General features: G+C 43.5%; 1 protein-coding gene across 2 annotated transcripts in view; it reads right to left on the bottom strand.

Moving 5' to 3' along the window:
- The window catches only part of ACAP2 (ArfGAP with coiled-coil, ankyrin repeat and PH domains 2), a 155,110-nt gene extending 153,051 nt beyond the window's left edge, over positions 1-2,059 (bottom strand). For both annotated transcript variants that reach the window (XM_029939606.1, XM_029939608.1), the window contains exon 1: positions 1,730-2,059. In XM_029939606.1, coding sequence (XP_029795466.1) covers positions 1,730-1,782 — 53 coding nt within the window. In that variant the 5' untranslated portion in view covers positions 1,783-2,059. The remainder of the gene's footprint in view (positions 1-1,729) is intronic.
- Positions 2,060-20,445: the final 18,386 nt, after the last annotated feature.

The raw sequence follows: 20,445 nt of genomic DNA, 5'->3' as shown, positions 1-20,445 counted from the left end.
TCTCCGCCCCTGGCCCCTGGCCCCTGGCCCCTCTCACTCTCCACCTCCTCCCGGCTTGTGAGCATTCTCTCCCTCTCCCTCTCTCTCTCAAACTAAATAAACTTAAAAAAAAAAAAAAAAGGCTGAGTCATATAAATAAAATTCACAAAAAGCAGGCTTCTGAAGTACATTTCAAAAATTATTTCATTTGCCACACAGTCTAAACTGTAGCCTACAAAGCTGTCACAAGCAACCCACCTCCTCCGGGACCTTTATTCACACAGAACATAAAACTTTCAAAAACTAACACCAACAATAGCAATCAAACCAGATGCAGCTTTTTACAAGCAAAAGTCCTAGCCCTAAGCTCCAAATAAAATTAACACCCCTCCCCCGCCAAAAAAAAAAAGCAAAAGTCAAAGAAAAACACGATCTTAAATTTTCTCTTAGACGGTGGAGTTCCTTCGTTTTACAATTATTTTCTTTGCTTTTCACTGAAAAGAGAATGGGAAATCAGTGATAAGAATGAACAGTTAGTTCCCAGGAGAAGGATGCAAGAATTTACAACTCAGGCTTGGCCTGGATGGAGATCAGCGGGCGCGCGCGCGCGCACACACACACACACACACACACACACACACACACACCAATGCTCAGGGAAAGCTTTCAAGAAATGTCATTATCTAACGCAAGTCTTATGGCCTTTTGTTTTAAGGCCTAAGGACAGCCTTATTAATGCACCGTAAAATACAATCTATCAAAACTATTCTCCAAAAACAAATCAAGAGTTTCCTAAGATGCTCAAAACGTAAAGAACAAGTACTCTGGACACCCTCGGGACTGCTGCCTCTCACATGGGAAGGAGGCCAGCCCATGTGAATCGGAGTGCCACCACGTCGGTTTACGTGACAGATCCACTGGGAGCATCCGAGTGTGATGCCCGGCCCTCCCCGGCCGACGCTGCTGGAAGAGGAACACACAGGCAATCTTCGGGGCCCTCCTACTTCCGTCCTCAAAACAGAAATGCACTGTTTCTCTTAGTCCTCACCGCTCAGCCCAGCACCTCTCGACAGCGGGGAGCGCTCAAGTGGAAAGAGAAGCAGACAGTCTTGCATCAGGGTAGATAGAACGCGGTTGGTCAAAGCCCTCCCGCCCCCGACTCCGGCGCAAAGGCACCGCCAGCGCCTCCCGTTGCGCCCCCCAGGCCGGGGACACGCAAGCAGCAGCAGTCCCAGTTCACCCCACTCCTTCCTCCCCGGGGCAAGGGGAGCGGAGAAGCGCAAAGAGGAACTAAGTGAACTGCAAGAGGGTGCCCTGCAAGCTCCTCAAAGAGGGGGTGGGGTGGGAGTGGAAACGAAGAAGGAGCGGAAGGAAGGGGAAAAGAGCAGCAAGAGGAAGGGGACGAGAGCGCGCGCCCGCAAAGGGCACGAGTCTCCGGGGACTCGGCTGCACTCTGGTTCCTCGAAGCGGACGGCGCCTCTGGGGCGCTCCTCCCCGGGGCAGAGGGTGAGGAAGCGGGACGAGGAGGCGACGTCCCCTTCCCGGCCCAGCTTCAGCCCTCAGCAAGGGTCGGTCGGGGCTGCGGTGCCCTCGCCGGGTCCGGAGCTGCGACAACGGCCGCTGGCCTCGTCGGAAGGCGCGGACTGCCGGGCCCTCGGCGCGCTCAGCGGGCCTGCTCTCACGCCCCCACCCCCGGGGGAGGCAGCTCCGGGGTGACGGCCACTGGACGCCGGGCGGCCTCGCGGGTTACCTGAAGCGGGGCGAGTCCTTCAGACACTCTTCGAAATCCACCGTCATCTTCATCCTGCCTCCGCCTCGCCTCGCAGGAGGAGCTAGAAGAGCCGAGGGAGCCGCGGGAGCGGCTGCGCTGGGGATAGACAGCTACGGCGGGCGCACGGCCGCGACTAGCGCTGCGCGGAGCTGCGGAGGGCGCCTCGCCCGCTGGTCATAGCAGCCGCGAAGACGGTGGCGGCCGCAGCGGCTCGTCAGGCCCCAGTCCGGCCCCTCTTCCTCCCGCCCCCAGCTGAGCGGCGGCCACAGGGAAACCGCCCGGGAGTGACAGCCTCCGCCAGCCAGCCACGGAGCCGGCGGCCAATGGGAGGGGCTTCCGGCAGCACCGCCTGCGGGCGCTCTGGCAACGCACCTGAGCGACGGTAGCTCGAGCCAATGAGCAGCGCGACCGTAGGTGCCTTTTTGCCACAAGCGTCCCCGAGGGCCAACCGGGAGGCGTAGGAGTCGTTAGGCGGGACCCACCGGTTGCTGGGAGGCCGGAGGCGGAGGTTCCTTGGGAAGGAAGTCACGTGGCTGCGCGTCGCGCTTCCCTCGGAGCCTCCGCCTCTTTGGCTTCTCAGCCCCGCCCTGCTGAGCTGCCAACGCGGAGGAGCGGCCGCCTGCAGGTCTGAGGAAGGAGAGTTGCTTTTTAAGGCAGCTTTGGCCGAAATCTGAAGAGGTTGGGAGTAGAAATTACCGAAGGAAGAGATAGGCTAAGCCAACCACTTTCTTTCCATTTAGCGAAACTGAGGTCAGGAGAGGAGCGAGGGTAGCTTTAATGATAAAATCCGTCTTTCACTTACTAACTTCATCTCTTAATAACTTGGAAATATCTCCCATGTATATCTTCTCATGTAACTAAGAGACTACTTCCTGAAGGAGCTGGCATTTGTGGTGAGCATCGAAAGGTTCAGAAGGATTCCGACATGTAGGAGAACTAGGTCGTTTCTTATGAAGGAAAGCTTTCAAAACCGCAGGACACATTTCTCCTTACTGCCCCTCTTCTCTCATAGCTTTCACCAGTTCAAAAATGATAGGGTTCTGAAAATCAGGCTTACTTCCTCCAACTTTCAACACCTGCCCACCGATCCACTATTGATTTGAAGCCGTGCAAGATATGCTTCACCTGATCCAACAAGGCAGGTATTTCTGATTGTAAAATGCTATTGATTGTAAAGGGGGGAAAGATACATTATATTTAAATGTAACCCAATCTAAAAGGCATAAGTGTGTCCATGAAAATGCAGCAAAAAGGGGCATCTGGGAGGCTCAGTGGGTTGAGGGTCCAACATCGGCTCAGGTCATGATTTTAGGGTTCCTGGGTTCGAGCTCCACTTTGGGCTCTGTGCTGACAGCGCAGAGCCTGCTTGGGATTCTGTCTCCTGTCTCTGCCCCTCCCCCTCCTCAAGAAAATGAATAAACATTTTTTTAAAAATTGTTTTTAATGCAACACAAATGTTGTGACAGCATAGTGGCGATGAGTGAGAGTCTGGAGGCAAACTTCCTGGACTTACCTCCTATCCTTCTTACTGTAAAATGAAAGTAACACCACTGATCTGATAAGAGTTGCCCTGAAGCTGTGAAATAAGAACTTTAAAGACAAAATGCAGTGCCACATAATAACCATTCAGTAAATCTTGGCTCTTATCATAATTGTACCACTTTCTTCTTCAGTGCCATAATCAAAGTTTAAATGTAAGCCTTATTTCCACTGCCTCAAGTCTTATATAACCATTTTTTACCATCTGGCTAAGTGTAGCATGGTGGCATGATGTTTTACATAACCAGTGGTCGTATCTTGATCTCCTTAGCACCTATAGAAAGAATATACAAGCATTGTATATGTTTCTTCTTTGATTATAAACGTGGTTTCTTTTTTTACTTTAATCTTCTAATGTTTTTATTTTAATTCTAGTTAGTTAACATACATTTTTATACTAGTTCAGGTGTACAATATAGTGATTCAAAACTTCTATACATCACCCTGTGTTCATCAGACAAGTGCACTCCTTAATCCCATCTATTTCACCCATCTCCCCAATCAACGATAAGTTCTGTGTAATTAATAGTCTATTTCTTGATTTGTCTCTCTTATTTTTTCCCTTTGCTTATTTGTTTTTTTCTTAAATTCCACATGAGTGAAATCATTTGGTAACTTGGTTTCTTTTTTAAGTTGAATTGCACAGCCCTGGACTCTACACAGCTGCTTTTGATAACTGGAAACCAATGACAGTTAAACGTTCAGTGTCCTCAGATACTAATTGGTCAAACCAACCTCTTCTAGATTTGTAACTTAATGTGTCAAATTTAGAGAGGTGGCCATTTCTACATTTAATTGTATTCCTGATGCGTGGCAACTAATCTGTATATATAATAACTTATTGTTTCAAGGCTTCAACGAAATGTAACCTTTTGGAAGAGGCCTAAGTGACACTTTGGGATTCAAATTAAAATTCAGCTGCATGGCACCATCAATGAAAATAACTAAGCAAATTATCAAAAATGAACATTTTTCTTCTATAGACAACTAAAAGTGTGTACACCCACTTAGTGGAACACTATCAAAAAATTTTTTCTGCCTTATGGCAAAACAATCATTTGGGGTTATCAGTTGTAGGATATGTCCTACATTAAGAAATATTAAATGTAGGTTAGGGTAGGAACAGTAAGTCTTAGAAGAAATATAATGATTCTTAACTTATGATAATGAAAACCAAGGCCCCAAGGTATAAAAATAATGTGTTGGGTGTCTCAAGCTAAACACAGGCCCCATGTCACCAGGCTAACTACAAACTGCCCACTCTCCCCTTTAGAATTTTACCTTTACAGGTGCAGCTCAATCTGTGAAACATTTCATTTTCATCCTTTTCATTTATTTTTCTAAATAACATTTAAAGTTCATTTTTTTGTTTTGAGAGAGCAAGAGCAGGGAAAGGGCACAGAGAGAGGGAAAGAGGAAATCCCAAGCAGGCTTTGCACTGTCAGCGCAGAGCCCGACGTGGGGCTTGAACTCATGAACGATGAGACCATGACCTGAGACGAAATCAAGAGGCAGATGCTTAACCAACTGAGCCACCCACGTGCCCCTTCATCCATTTCATTTTAAAGATGCAGGAGCGTTGAGTGGCTCATTGGTTAGGCGTCCAACTCTTGATCTCAGTTCAGGTCTTGATCTCAGAGTTGTGACTACAAGCTCCAGGTTAGGCTCCACACTAGGCGTGAAGCCTACTTAAAAAATTTTTAAAGAAGATGGATGGGAGTGGGGGGCACCTGGGTTGCTCAGTGGGTTGGGCCTCAGACTTCAGCTCAGGTCATGATCTCACAATTCCTGGTTTGGATCCTCCATCCTCGCATAGGGCTCTGTGGTGACAACTGGGAGCCTGGAGGCTGCTTCAGATTCATTCATTCATTCTCTCTCTCTCTCTCTCTCTCTCTCTCTCTCTCTCTCTTTCTCTTTCTGCCCCTCCCCTGCTTGTTCACACACTAGCTCTCTCTTTCTCTCAAAAATAAATAAAACATTAATAATAATAATACAATAAAAAGATGCAGCTTAAATTTTTTTTAATGTTTTATTTATTTTTGATACAGAGAGAGACAAAGCATGAGAGGGGGAGGGGCAGAGAGAGAAGGAGACACAGAACTGGAAGTAGCTCCAGACTCTGAGCTAGCTGTCAGCACAGAGCCTGACGCGGGGCTCAAACCCACAAAAGTGAGATTTGACCTGAGCCGAAGCCGGAGGCTTAACCGACTGAGCCACCCAGGCGCCCAGCCCTCTCTTTTCAACACACAGTGAAAATTAGTTAATAAAGAATATAAATGATCAAACCTTAAATCTCTCAGAAATTTCTCTCCCCAGACTTCTCAGTTCCTTCCTCCAAAGTCTCTGGAACCCTGTGTCCCCAGCCCTCCCCAGAATGCTTTTGATTTCCTTTGAGGATAGTTTTAACTGTAACATCATCTTGAGCAGAAGCTGTTCACTACACCTTCCCTAATCCTCCCAAGCCAAGATACATAGTCAACAAGGATCTAGCTCTTGAAACTTAGAATTTACATTCTAAGTTTACACAAGAATTTCTTGTTTGGGGGTAATGTCATCCAACCACACCACTGTCTTAACTGTTCTCATTGCCATTCTCTGCCGATTTCCCACTAACTCCCAGCCGGAGCCTGGCTAATTGCATTGCAAATTATCTCAAGAACAGGAAGTTATGATGAGAGTACCTATGGCAGGTACTGAAACTGGGAAGCCCATGAACCCAGACATCTGGGGGAACTGGTTTCCCTCTCTTGGTGGCTGTATCCTCTCTCTCTCTTTCTCACCTGCTGCCCAACTCCCACCAACTACTTCTCTCTTCTGAATGGGTTCTGTTCCCTATGGGCCTGGCTTGCATATAATCCCTCATTGCTACAGATTCCTTCAACAAGTTGGTTGTCAGATGGTTACAGGGGCGAGTACGTGATATAAATGAACAAAGCTGGCCAGGTGTAAGCAGTATAGGGGATGGCGCCCATGGTGAAGAGGGAAGAAAGTGCCTTTTGTACTGCTCAGCTCTAGCCTGTCTTTGCCATATCAGGCCTTCAGATTTTATAAGAGAAGCCAAATAGTCGGATTTTAATGTGAAAACTCCCCAATTTTCACATTAAAAGTGTTGGCAACACTTTTAAAATATTAGAAAACATTGCACAGGTCATGAAAATAAGTTTCAGGGCCACACTGCAACTCCTATGTATTTTTTGACAATTCTTGATGTATCCTTTCAACCTAAGCTCCTGGAGCTTATCGCATTAATCTGTTTTCTAATTCCCACATCCCAGGAGAAAATCAGATTAACCCAGCTCATCTTTTCATGACAAGTCACACAGGTCCCCCCAGCTGGCAGATAGAAGGGTAGCATTACCCAATTTAATCATTTTACAGGAATGAGGGTCACGATGGGAGCTGCAGGACAGCTGCCTACTAGGCAAGGCAATTTCCCTAAAAGATGGTATCAGTGATTTGGTCCCATATAACACAGCTAGTAAACTCTCCTTGGCCTCTGACACACGGCCTGCCACCCCAACTCCTGTCACCAGCTACGGTGATTTCAACATTCATTCATTCTTTCTTCATTTAATAATATCCATTGGGGCGTTCTTCGTTTAATAATATCCAGAGGGGCGCCTGGGTGGCTCAGTTGGTTAATCTGACTTCAGTTCAGGTCATGATCTCACTGTTCGGTTCGTGAGTCAAGCCCTGCGTCAGACTCTCTGTTGTCAACACAGAACCAGCTTCAGATCTTTTGTCCCTCTCTCCTTCTGCCCCACCCCCACCAGTTCTAAACAAACAAACAAACTTTAAAAATAATATCCATTAAGCAGTATGCTGGCCAGATACCAGGCAGTCTCTGAAGTTTACAGATGAAATAAACAGTATTTCCCCTCTAGAGCTCAGAAAGCTACTCATACTCTGATGGTCATTCCTCCCAGAGAAGGAAATAAGGGTTCTCCTATCTTGCAGTAACAAGGAATCTTGAAAAAGTAAGATCAAGAGAAGGTGAGTAAGGTTTTCCAAGGACCTTTTAGTCACAGGGAAGTGTATGAGGAAAGCAGAGGTAAACAGTGACCAAGACCAACGATTTTGTATGCCACCCCAAGGAATTCCCATTTTAAGGCAATGGAAGCCTTTGGAAGAATTTAAGCCTGGAGTGATGAGAATCAATTTGAATTTTAAAGAAGAGTGTGTTGAGGGGGTGGGGCTATCAGGACTGAGACCAAACACTGTTAGAGATTCTGAGATTTTCAACTAAGGCCAATCAAAAAATCGCTAGGAAACACAATCAAAAAGATCTAATGGTCAACTAAATGTGAGGGAGGAAAAAAAAATACTAAACCCTTAGGGTGATTCCAGTTTCAGGTGGGAGGTGGTGCTAGTCACAGAAGTTACCTCTTTGTCTCAAAATATGTCACTTAAGACAGTCCTTAAATGTTCCCCCCTTAAACCGGTTTCACTCAGAACATTCCATATGCAAGCTTGACCTCAAAGGTCTTCTGCTGTCTCACCCCCATACATTCACTTCATACCCCCAACCCCACCCCAGTATGCTTTTTATCTCCTAGGCTGTTGGCATCCAGCTGTATTACCTTCCCACTGCCACTTCAACAACTCCATTTACAGTGCCCCCCAACCTCTTCCCGGGTCCTCCCTGAAAGTGTCACACACCCAGCACTGGATCAATCCAAACATTTCCTTCATGTTTCCCCCTCTTAGTTGCTGAGCAATACTGGAGACCATTTATATCTTAAAGCAAAACAAAACAAAACAAAAACAATAATAATAATAATAGTAAATTTTTAATAGGGTGCCTAGGTGGCAGAGTCAGTTAAGCATCTGACTCTGGGTTTCCGCTCAGGTTATGATCTCACTATTCATAGGATCAAACCCTGGGCCATAGGACTCTGTGCTGACAACTAGAAGCCTGCTTGGGATTCTCCCTCTCTCTCTCTGCTCCTCCCTTGCTCTCACACACACGCTCATGCACATGCTTTCTCTCTCAAAATTAATTATATATATATACATACACACACACACACACACACACATATATATGTATGTATGTATGTATATGCATATATGGGCACCTGGGTGGCTCAGTCAGTTAAGCCACTGACTTCAGCTTAGGTCATGATCTCACATTCATGAGTTTGAGCCCCATGTTGGGCTCTCTGTCAGCATGGAGCCTGCCTCAGATCCTGTCTCCCTCTCTCTGCCCTCCCCCACTCATGCTTGCTCTCTCTCTCTCTCAAAAATAAATGAACATATATGCATATATACATTATATATATAGGAGCCATTGGAAAAACTTTAAGCAAGGGATATGATCTGATTTGTGGGTTTTTTTTTTTTCCCAATGTTTTTATTTTTGACACAGCGAGAGACAGCATGAGCAGGGGAGGGTCAGAGAGAGAAAGGGAGACACAGAATCCAAAGACAGGCTCCTGGCTCTGAGCTAGTTGTCAGCACACAGCCTGACGCAGGGCTCAAACCCACGAACCGTGAGATCATGACCTGAGCCGAAGTTGGATGCTTAACCGACTGAGCTACCCAGGTACCCACCCACCCCCGATTTGTGTTTCAAAGGAGGCTGAGCAGAATCACTGGGTTCTACTCCTGAAAACAGTACTACACTGTATGTTAACAAACTTGAATTTAAATAAATAAATTTTAAATTTTTTTAAATAAAATTAAGGGAGCTGGGCAGGCAAGAGGTGAAGGCATTTAGGGCTGAAACTACTGCATTCAGTGATGTAAGACCTGGACATTACCTACTTAGGCTTTTCAACTGGTTTTGTATTATTTATCTGTGGCCAGCTCCCTGGCCTACTGGCACAATAGCCATTCACAACCTTGCCATCCACGCTGTGGCCCACCCCTCCCATAAACTGTAGATAATTTTGACTCTTCCCACAGAGAGTAGGAATCTTTTGGTGGGAACACTCCTTCTAGCCCTGACCCACATACTCCCCCACATTCCCTTTACTTACCGACCTACCTCAAAGGAAAGCGCACCTCTTCCTTTTGCTCCCAACCTCAACCCTTCCATTCTCCTCTGAGAATGGCTCTATCAATTATCCTCTTTCTATGCATCCTCAACCTCTCTCTCAAATGACCTTTCTTTTCTCTTTGAAGAAAAAATAAAAGCATACATCATCTGTATCAGGAAGGATGTGTGTGTGTGTGTGTGTGTGTGTGAGAGAGAGAGAGAGAGAGAGATTATTTGAGTAGGGCAAAAACAAAGAGTTCATGATAAGATAGGATGGTTTTACCACAAGCTCTCCATGGACCTTGAGAAGGATGTGGAACCAGAACCTGTAAAGCCTGGCTGCTCTTTCTCTTCCATCCTTTCCACACGTCTTGCTCTTCTGCACACCTATAGCTCATTTCATGATTCTCCAGGCCTGGGTCTCAAGATCAACCAACTGGAGAGAAAGGATTTTCTCTCATGACCCAAATTATAAATGTCTTTTAATGTTTATTTTTTGAAAGAGAGAGAGAGAATCCAAAGCAGGTTCTGCATGGACAGCAGAGAGCCCAATGGGGGGGCTCAAGCTCATGAACTGCAAGATCATGACCTGAGCCAAAGTAAGAGGCCTAACCAACTGAGCCACCCAGGCAACCCCCAAATTATAAATATCTTGGGGAAATATTGGCCTAGCTTGGATGATGTAATCTCATCAAGGGCCAATCAACTAAAGCAAGAGGACAGTATGTACAAACATGGCTTCTAGAGGCCCACTCTTATGACCATTTGGTAGGGGATCAGTTAGCAAAAAAAAGGTAGACGTGAATTACACAAATTTCCCTTTAGCTACGGCCAAATCTCCCTCCATTGCTTTTTTTTTTTTAAATGTTTATTTTCAGAGAAAGAGAGAGAACAAGTATGGGAGAAAGGCAGAAAGAGAGAGAGAATCCCAAGCAGGTTCCACACATCTCCCTGGTGCGGGGCTCAAACCCACAGACTATGAGATCATGACCTGAGATGAAATCAAGAGTCGGACCCTTAATAAACTGAGCCACCCAGGCACCCCTCCACTGCCTTCTAATACTCTTAAGCGCACTGTCTCCCCATTTTCTCCTCCTATTCATTCTGCTATGCACTGCATTTTCTTTTCTACTCCCTACCCACCCCCAGCAACTGTTTTCAATAGGTCACTTTCCAACTGATAAAGGATACTTTTCAGTACTTGTTTTTCCTGACATCACTTTAGCACTTGACACTGTTCACAACTCTTCACCTTGGAAATGCACAGCACTCTCCTGCTTATAATTCTTCACCAGTTAATCCTTTTGTAAAGCTTTGGTTTTTACACTTTCCTTAATCATGGAACCCTTTGTTTAAAAGAAAAAGTCTTTCTAAATTAAAATACAAAAATTAATTTAATTAAAAAAAAAGAAAAAGTCTTTCACCCATGCTCACCATTAATGGATAATAGTGGAGCTGGTGTGGTTGAAATGGATGGGAGACACAGAGCCCTGCCCACCTGGCTCTACTCCCCACCCCACATGACTCACTGGTAGACTCCAGGGGGTGCTTACAGCTCTACTGAGAAATATATAATTTGAAAACCACAGATCTGTAGGATAAATTTCAAATTTCTTAATTTTATACATAAGTTTCCTTCAATAGCCAGCACCTACCAAACTTCCCTATCTTCTTTGCCGCCAGTCTGTCTACTCCAAACGGGTTCATCCATCCACAGAGGAAGTCTCTCAGCTGCTTCAGTGTGCTTCTTTCTCAGCCCCACCTTGGTAGATGAGGTTTCCTTTGCCTCAGTGGGACTCCTCCCTTTGTGTGCCTGGTAAGCATCTATTAATTAAAACTTGGCTTAACTGGAATCTCCTCAGGTACTCCCTCCTCACAGTGACATGACGTCTCCTTTGTGCTCTAGCTATTTTGTCATTTGTTGTATATAACTATTAGAATAGAGTTCAGCATTATAGTTTGAGATTTTTAACCTCAGTCTCTTCAGACCTGGTGCTTCTGCATAGTGGCATTGTCTTCATCTTTGTAGTTCTAGAACCTACCCCAGAGGCTGGCATTTAAGTATCTGATAAAGGTTGAATAAATGGATGTATTTCTCTCCCAAAGTGGGCTTTTCCTTATTCAAATCCCCATGATTACATGTATTTCTCTAATAGAGTCTGAGCTCAGAGAATGTTTGTATGTTAGGGTGATTTGAGGATTCTATAAGATACACATCACGGTGCCTAATAATTCCTGATGCAGCAGTTGTCCTCGTGACTGTATAACAGAATACTCAAGAGAGTTTTTCTGTGTTTGTTTTAATATCGTTCCATGGGCCTTCCTTACTAAACCATATTTTCCAGAGGGGTTGCTGGGCACACGTCCCACAGATGATTCTGATGCACAGCCTTCATAATTGAATCTCAATAAATGCTCGCTGCTGTTCATTTTGTAACTCGGGGATCTGGCACAGAGGCTAGCAATGTAGTAGGGGGTCACTAAATATAGATTGAATTGAAATTGAAATACATAATGTTTTCAACATTTAGAACATAACATTTCTTACATCTTACAAGCCAAGGGTTTGAGGTGAAAAGGTAGATTTAGACTAAAGAGGCCTAGGCCACAACTTCTTGAATTTTGTGTCTGTTAACTCCTTTACGTGTTGTTCTGTTTTGATTTGTATCCCTAAATAACATAGTTTACTTTTGTATAATTAAAAAATTTTTTTTCTAATGTTTATTTTTGCAACAGAGACAGAGCATGAGCAGGGGAGGGACAGAGAGAGCAGGAGATACAGAATCCAAAGTAGGTTCCAGGCTCTGAGCGGTCAGCACAGAGCCCAACACGGGGCTCAAACACATCAACTATGAGATCACGACCAGAGCCAAAGTCGGACACTCAACCAACTGAGCCATTCAGGCGCCCCACTTTTATATAATTTTTAATTTTATATATATTATCCGGTAACTTTCTTTTCTTTTTTTTAGATCAGAATCATGTTTATGAAATTAACCCATATTAATGTCTGTAGTTTTAGATCATTGTAGGTCACTCATTTTCACAGCTATATGAGAATACTGTTTATCCATTCTCCTATGAACATTTGTTTACAGTTCTGCTTTCAGAAACAATGCTGCAGTGAGCCTTCTTGTCCATAAGTTTAGGGCCGTAATCCAGTATGAGTGGTGTCCTTATAATAGGAAAGGATACAGGGATACACGCACAGGTATGTACACATTTGCAAGAGTATCTCCAGGGCATATGCCTGGGAGTGGAATTGCTGAGCCACAGAGTACACATACCTTCAACTTTACAAGATGGAGACAGCTTCCTTGCCAACTGTTAAACCACTTTCTATTACTTCCACCCAGCATGAGCTCCCATTACTCCGTATCACCAATACTTGGTGCTGTCTGTTTTCATTCTTGCCAATCTGATGGTACAAAAATCAACTCATTGATTTTATAATTTACATATATACATTTCCCTGATTATTAATGAGCTTGAACATCTTTTTACATTCTTATTTGTCATGTTGCCACTTGTATAAAATGTTTATTCACGTCCTTTGCCTAGTTTTTATTAGTTATTTTTTCTCTACTTGCAGAACATCTTTGTATCAATCTTTTGCCAAGTATATGTGTTACAACTATCTTCTCTCAGTTATGGATGCTCTTCTTTTTATATGGTGACTTTAAATAAATAGTAGTAAGTACTTTTAATGTAGCCAAATCCTTTTGTTTATGATTTGTGCTTCTTGCAGAAATTATTTTATATGATCTTGAAAAATTTTGTTCCTTTCATATAAATCTTTGATCCCATGTGGACTCAATATTTGTGAAATGGTGCAAGATAGCTACCTTTATTTAATTCAACTTATTTTGAGAGGGTGAGCATGAGTGGGAGAGGGGCAGAGAGAGAGGGGGACAGAGGTTCCAACACAGGCTCTGTACCAAGAGCAGTGAGCCCAATGCAGGGTTCAAACTCTCAAACCATGAGATCATGACCCGACCTGAAGTCAGATGCTCAATCAAGTGAGACACCCAGGTACCCCAAGATAGCTACCTTTAAAAAAATATATTGATAGCTCATTTCCCCAGCGCTATATACTGAAAAGTCCATCCTAATAGATTACTTTTTGTCTGTTTACACATCTATGTCCCCTTACTAGCCAATGGATCCTTTATCTTATTCTATGTATATTCACCGTCTAGCATAGTTGATTGCATGTACATTCAAGTACATATTGTTGGGTTTTCTTCTGATCTCTTAAATCCCTATCATAGACTACATGAGCTAGAAGGAAGCTAAAAACTTTGTCCTGTCCAGCCCCTTTATTTTACAGGTGAGGAAATGGAGGCTCAATGAGCGAGTAATCTGTATACTTAAAAGATCACATGTGGATTCAGTGCCCTACCTGGAGCTCAGCACACTGTTTCCTATGTCTCCTAAAAGCCCAGGCACCGAGTCCAGCTCCACTCAACCATGGCCATCCAGTACCTGAACTAAGTCAGGGCCCAATTAGCAAGGACAAGAGGGCCACTGATATCTGCCACAATGACAAAGGATTAATGCAGTTAACCCCGACTGCATTAACGCTGACGAATCAGAAAGAAAATCAAGAGACCAAGAATGGTCATATTAAAAAGTAGAAGAAATACAAATGGGCAAAAAAATATTGAATTCGGAAATCAAACACATGAAAGTTAGAAAGATAGACTCTTCCTCCCCTCTCAGATGGTAAAGATAGAAAAGAATGCTGTAGGAGACAGTCAATTGGAATGTAAGCTTCCTGAGTGCCAAAGCTGTCTGTTTTGCTCACCACTATATTCTATCATGTGGCACAGGGCCTGGCAGATAGTTGGAGCTCAATTACTATTTAATATTAAATAAATGACTAACACTTACATGCATTTATGAGATAGGGACTTTCCGTATTGCAGGAGGAGGCAGGCAAATTGTATTTCCATAGCTTTCTCTCTGCCACACCACACAGAAGGAAATGCCTACTCTTCAAAAGAAGCAAAGCTACAAGTTCTGAAAGCTCTTGCTCATGAGAAGATAAACTACTTTCAAAAAGGAAACAGGAAACATGTAAGGGGAAAAATTAAGTGAATATCAGGGAAACTGTGAAGACAGAGGTTCTCATAAGCTGTTAGTAGGAATACAGAACTTTTCTGGACAGTTTGGCAATATGTATCAAAATGCTAGATAGGATTATCTTTTCAATTTATCTGAAAAGGACAGGATATACACACATACGCATCTTTGCTGCAGTGTTGTTCCTAGAGTAAAAAAAGATATATCCTACGTTTTTACTAATATATTGGTTAAATAAATCACAGTATATCCATATGATAGAATACCATTTAAGTTATTCTTAGAAAAAATAAATAAATCCAGTGTTAGCAGTGATTGTTTTGCTTCCTTACTTTATATTCTCTCTTGTTGTAAATATTTATATTAATTTTTAAAAAAGATTTTAAGTAATCTCTACACTCAACATGGAACTCAAACTCACAACACTAAGATCAAGAGTCACACACTTGGGGCGCCTGGGTGGCTCAGTCGGTTAAGCTTCTGACTTCGGCTCAGGTCAGATCTCACGTCTGTGGGTTTGAGCCCCGCATCAGGCTCTGTGCTGACAGCTAGCTCAGGGCCCGGAGCCTGTTTCTGATTCTGTGTCTCCTTCTCTCTCTGACCCTCCCCCTCACTTGCTCTGTCTCTCTCTGTATCAAAAATAAATAAAACATTAAAAAAAAAGTCACATACTCTACCAACTGAGCCAGGCAGGTACCCCTTATTTACTTTTATAATAAAAAAAATTTTTTTCAGACCCATTAGTCTAAGAACAGTGGATCCTGAAGAATTTCAACTTTTATCTATTTATTTTCTTTTAATTATTTATATCCTGCATATTTCTTGAATTTAAAATATGACCAGGGGGAGCGGAAGAGGGAAAGAGAGTTCAGGAGAGAGAAGGATGCAAAACTTGAGAGACTATTGAATACTGAAAATGAACCGAGGGTTGAAGGAGGGGGGGGCAAAGAGGTGGTGGTGATGGAGGAGGGCACTTGTGGGGAAAAGCACTGGGTGTTGTATGGAAAACAATTTGACAATAAAATATTATGAAAAAATAAATAAAATGGTAAACTGAAAAAAAATAAAAGAAATAAAATATATTAAATAATAAGGCAGTTGAAATGAACACCTTATAGGAAAAAAGTAAAAAAAGTTATGCCAAAAAACTACTTTTTTTTTTGACAAGGCTAAAAATGAAATACAGTTATGTTATTCTAGTTAGCGGAAGAAAGAATTCAAACCAGTATGTCAAGAAAGACATTTTCCTGAGTTCCACGAGGAATTTATACATCATACAATATTCCTATTACCTGTTAGCCAATTAATGTGCACTTCCACTGAAACCTCTCTCAAATGCTGAATCCACAGCTTTGAAAGCGCTTACACATGAGGATATTTTGGTACTTACTTTTGGTGAGCATCAAAACACATACCCTACTTGCTTTTATTATTGGGGCACCTGGGTGGCTCAGTTGGTTAAGCATCCAACTTTGGCTCAGGTCATGATTTCACAGTTTGTGGGCTCAAGCCCCATGCTGGGCTCTGTGCTGAGAGCTCAGAGCCTGGAGCCTGCTTTGGATTCTATGTCTGCCTCTCTCTCTGCCTCTCCCCTGGCTCATGCTCTGCTGTCTGTCTGTCTGTCTGTCTCTCTCTCTCTTAAAAATAAACATTATTTGCTTTTATTATTTTTAAGAAAACATGAAAATGAAGGTTATATTCAAGTATTAGGGGACTTTATTTTTGTTGCTATTTTTTATGATTTAAATACTTTAAACACTTGTTCATGGTACAAAGGGGTATGCAGTGAGTAGGTCTCCCTCCTGCTCCTGCTGAAACCGGGGGCACTCAAGTCATGGATTTCACTGCCTCTCTCAATTGCCAAAGAGTATTCACAACCTTCGGCATGAACCCTTAACTGCTTTTCTTTTCCCTTTAACTGCCTCTAGATTCTAGGTGGAAGTGCTAGGGGGAGTATTAGGCAATAGAAATAAATGTCTTCTTCCTTCATGTGATAAAATTGGTACTGATAGATAAACCAAGCTATTGTTCCATGGTTGAAACTTAAAACATTTCTTCGGTTTTATCAATAGTATAAATAGAGCTAAATAGGTCCCTTAATAGAGAACCTAAGAAACTACCTATACCAACTATCTGCCAAACATGGTTTATAGATGAATAAACATGGTTTATTTATTCCTGAATCTCCTCTAATGAAAAAGTGGCTTCTTATTGTTAAAAAAAAAAAAAAAAAAAGTTGGGGGTTGGCAACGTAGAGGACAAATTTTACCTGTTTGTTGCTCTGAACATACTATCCTAAATCATGGTGCAGAACTAAATTACAATTATGACTTCAAAAAAGTGTTTTAAAAATTGTTTAAGTGTTTATTTATTTTGAACGACAGTGCAAGAGCTCCATGAGTAGGGGAGGGGCAGAGAGAGAGAGGAGGGAGAGAATCCCAAGCAGGATCTGCACTTTCAGCGCAGAGCCCAATGCAGGGTTCAATCTCATGACTGGGAGATCATGACATGAGCAGAAATCAAGAGTCAACACTCAATCCACTGAGCCACCCAGCAGCCCCAAGAGAGTCTTTTTAAAAAGAGGTGGAGTTTTACCAGAGTGAAGTATTCATTTTTATATTTTTATTTGAATATAGTTGAAGTATTCATTTTTTAAATGTTGCAATGTTGGCATTACTAATAGCCTTTTGCACCAAAACAAATGCTTGCCAAAATGCTATAAATCCCAAACTACATATTCAAAACACCAGATTTGTGTGATCTGAGAATACAAGAGGAAAAATGATGTTTCAAGTTAGTAAAAAATAGCCAGAACAAGGAATAAACTGTTAAAGAAGAGGCAGAGTCTAGGAGTACAAGGGATTGAACACTCCCCACCCCCAACCACGGGGCCTCAGTGCCTCAAAGTGTAATGCTCTTCAATGTACTGTGATTTCTACGTGACTGGTCACAACAAAGCTACGTTCAAAGAGAAGAAATTGTCCAGCTCCTCTGATCCCGGCCACCACCACCCAACTCCTCAGGGTCAAGACTCACAGCTTTCTTACCTCTCAATTAGCAGATTTGTTAGAGCTAAATTAGTAAGTGGGCTGGTGCCAGTGCGATGCCGCCACCGAGAAAAGGGTATGTAGCACCACTGTCATTGGGAAAAGTGCTACACACCTATGATTAGCTAGGCCAACCCTCCCCTCCACCATAGAGCAGTTGGGCTGCCAGGGACCTTCTGGTAGAACTCCACAGGGGTGACCATCCGCATGCAGGGGCCGCCAATCTCCTCATGGGCACACCAACCTTCACTATTCTCCCCAGCTGATTCCATAATTGGCAGCTAAAGGGGCCAAGGGTGGGTAGGGGCACTGTCACTGAGCTGTCAGCATCTTGTGGAAGTGACTCTGGAAGGCAGCAGAGGTGGGTGGCACTATGGAGATAGGCAATTCACACCTCCCAGTGCTTCCTCCCACTCCCTAACTTGGAAACACAAGGTACTTTGGGATCTGGAATCAGCCTCCCGCAGCTGTTCTGCTATGGCTTATGCTTTGCCAACTGCTTCCTTGGGACTGTCCTCAAGGAGTGGTTGGGTTTTGCCTTTTAACTCACTACAGGTCACAGCATGATATTTGGCCACACACCCAAAAGAGAGGATTTCCTACATCTAGAGTCATAATTTTACAACACCGTAAGAACCATGAAGATCCTGGAACTTCCCCAGGATGTCACAGATACTTTACAGACAAGATTAAAACAGACCCCCTAAAGCAGTGTTTCTCAAATTTGTGAAGCCAGGATCCATGGTCCGAAGTACATTTTACCTAGTAATCAGTGAGTGCAACATCTGCATATAGGAGGTTAACATATACATACATGTAATTAAGACAGGAATGTCATGATACAGTGGTACCCTTTCCAAATGCTATGTTGTTTTGTTGCAGCTATTTTTGCCCCACTAAATTGGTCTATGATCCACCAGAGTCACAACCTGTAATTTGAAAAGTACCACACATAAGCAAAAACTCCTTTTGCTATCTCATACTGAACCATTTAACTCACTTTTAATTATATAGTAAAATTTTCTGAAAATAAGAGTAATCACTACTCTTAATTCAGAAGATCTCATATTTCTTTTTTTAAATAGATTTTTTAAATATTTTTGAGAGAGCGAGAGCGAAAGAGAGAGTGCATACGTGGGGGAGAGGGGCAGAGAGAGAAAGAGAGGCTCTCAAGCAGGCTCCATGCTCAGTGTGAAGCCTGACATGGGGCTTGATCCCACAACTCTGGGATCCTGACCTGAGCCAAAATCAAGAATCAGACACTCAACACTGAGCCACCCAAGTGCCCCCAAAAGGTCTCATATTTCATGTAAAGCTCTTTTCAGAAAACCTTGCTCATCACTCTCCATTTATGATGTAGCCACAGCAAAGTTTTGACAGTGTAAGTTCTACCATGTTAGTCATATGCACAAAACTCCACAGTGGCCCCTGGTTGCCTCAAATAATAGCTAACACTCAAACCATGCTTACAACATGCCAGGCCCTCTTCTCAACATTTTACATGTTTCACTCATTTCTTCCTCTTGATAGCTCTAGAAGGCTGGGTTATTCTCAAACTCTTACAACAATGACAAGGAACCAGCACAAAGACCCACAGCTAATCAGAGGCAGGGTTAGGATTTGAACCTCAGCAGTAGTCCAGTTCCAGGGTTAGCACTCTTGGCCACTGGGCCTCTCTTCCCTTGACAGATAATAGTGCATCCAACCGCTTAAAATGCTTTCCAAGCCTCATCATACTACAGCCTCCTGACCAGTGATAGGCCCTCTCACATGCTGTCCCCTGTGTCCAAAATGAGTCACCTCCTGCATTTGAGCTTCCCTTTAGGCCATCCTCATTCCTTTACACTACCTTAGATGTCCCCTCTGTGTTCCCACAGTACTCCGTTTCCCTCTGTCCCTGCTCTCCCCCTTGTCCATCCATTCAATTCATTTGATAAACACTTAGCACTTACTCCATGCAAGGAGATGTGGTAGCAAAAGTGACCAAGTCCTTGTCCTCATGAGCTCATTTTTTCCAAAAAGAGGAGAGGGGAGATTAGAGATGACTACATAACATGTCAGGTGGTGATAGTATTAATGGGAAAAATAGAGCAGAGTAGAGTAGATAGGGTGTGCACAGGGCAAGGAGCACATGCCTATTTTATACTGGGAGAATAGGGAGGGGCTCACTGAAGAGGTGATCTCTCAGCAGAGATCAAAGGAAGTAACACACAGCCATGTGGCTGTGGGGGTGGGGGGGAGGAATAGTCCATAAATTGAGAACACCCAGTACAAGTGCCCTGACTGTGTAGAGGGTTCAAGAAGCGAATGGAGGCCAGTGTGGCTGGAACGGAGTGAGATTAGAAGTGAGTCAGAGAGGTAGGGGGCCAGATGCTTGGGGCCGTGCAGGTCACAGTCTTTTACTCTATGTGAGCCATTGGAAGGTTTTGAGCAGAAGAGGAATATGTTTTCTATTCCTGCTATAACAAACCACAAATTTAGTGTCTTAAAACAACACAAATTGACTGTCTCACAGTTCTTGAGGTCAGGAGTTAGACACAGGTCTCACAGGGATAAACCTGAGGTGCTGGCAGGGCTGTGTGTCTTCTGGAGGCTGCAGGGGAGAATGTTTCCTTGCCTTTTCGAGCTTCCAGAGACACTCTCCATCTTCAAGGCCAGCAGTGTACATTTCTGTGACCTTTTTTCTATAGTCACATCTGCTTCTGACCACAGCCACTTTTAAAGTTTCATGTGATTTAGGTTGGGCCCACCTGAATAATTCAGAATATTCTCTGCATCTCAAGGGCTTTACATCTAAGAAGTCCTTTGGTAGCATATTTGTAGATTCCAGGGAATGAACATCTTTTGGAGAGGAGGGCACTATTGTGCCTACAACAAGTAACATGATCTGACTTCAGTTTTAACAGGATCACTCTGGGGTGGATGCAGGGTGACCAGGTAGGAAGCTATTAGAGTAATACAGGTGAGATTCACCAAGGCCTAGGTCAGAGTGCCAACAGTAAAGGTCGAGAGATGGGTCAAATTCTGGATGTTAAGGTCGAGCT

The sequence above is a fragment of the Suricata suricatta genome, chromosome 5, assembly GCF_006229205.1.
Source record: "Suricata suricatta isolate VVHF042 chromosome 5, meerkat_22Aug2017_6uvM2_HiC, whole genome shotgun sequence".
In the NCBI taxonomy this organism is placed as follows: domain Eukaryota; kingdom Metazoa; phylum Chordata; class Mammalia; order Carnivora; family Herpestidae; genus Suricata; species Suricata suricatta.
The sequence above is the reverse complement of the archived record's forward strand: the minus strand, read 5'-3'. Positions and strand labels throughout refer to the sequence as shown.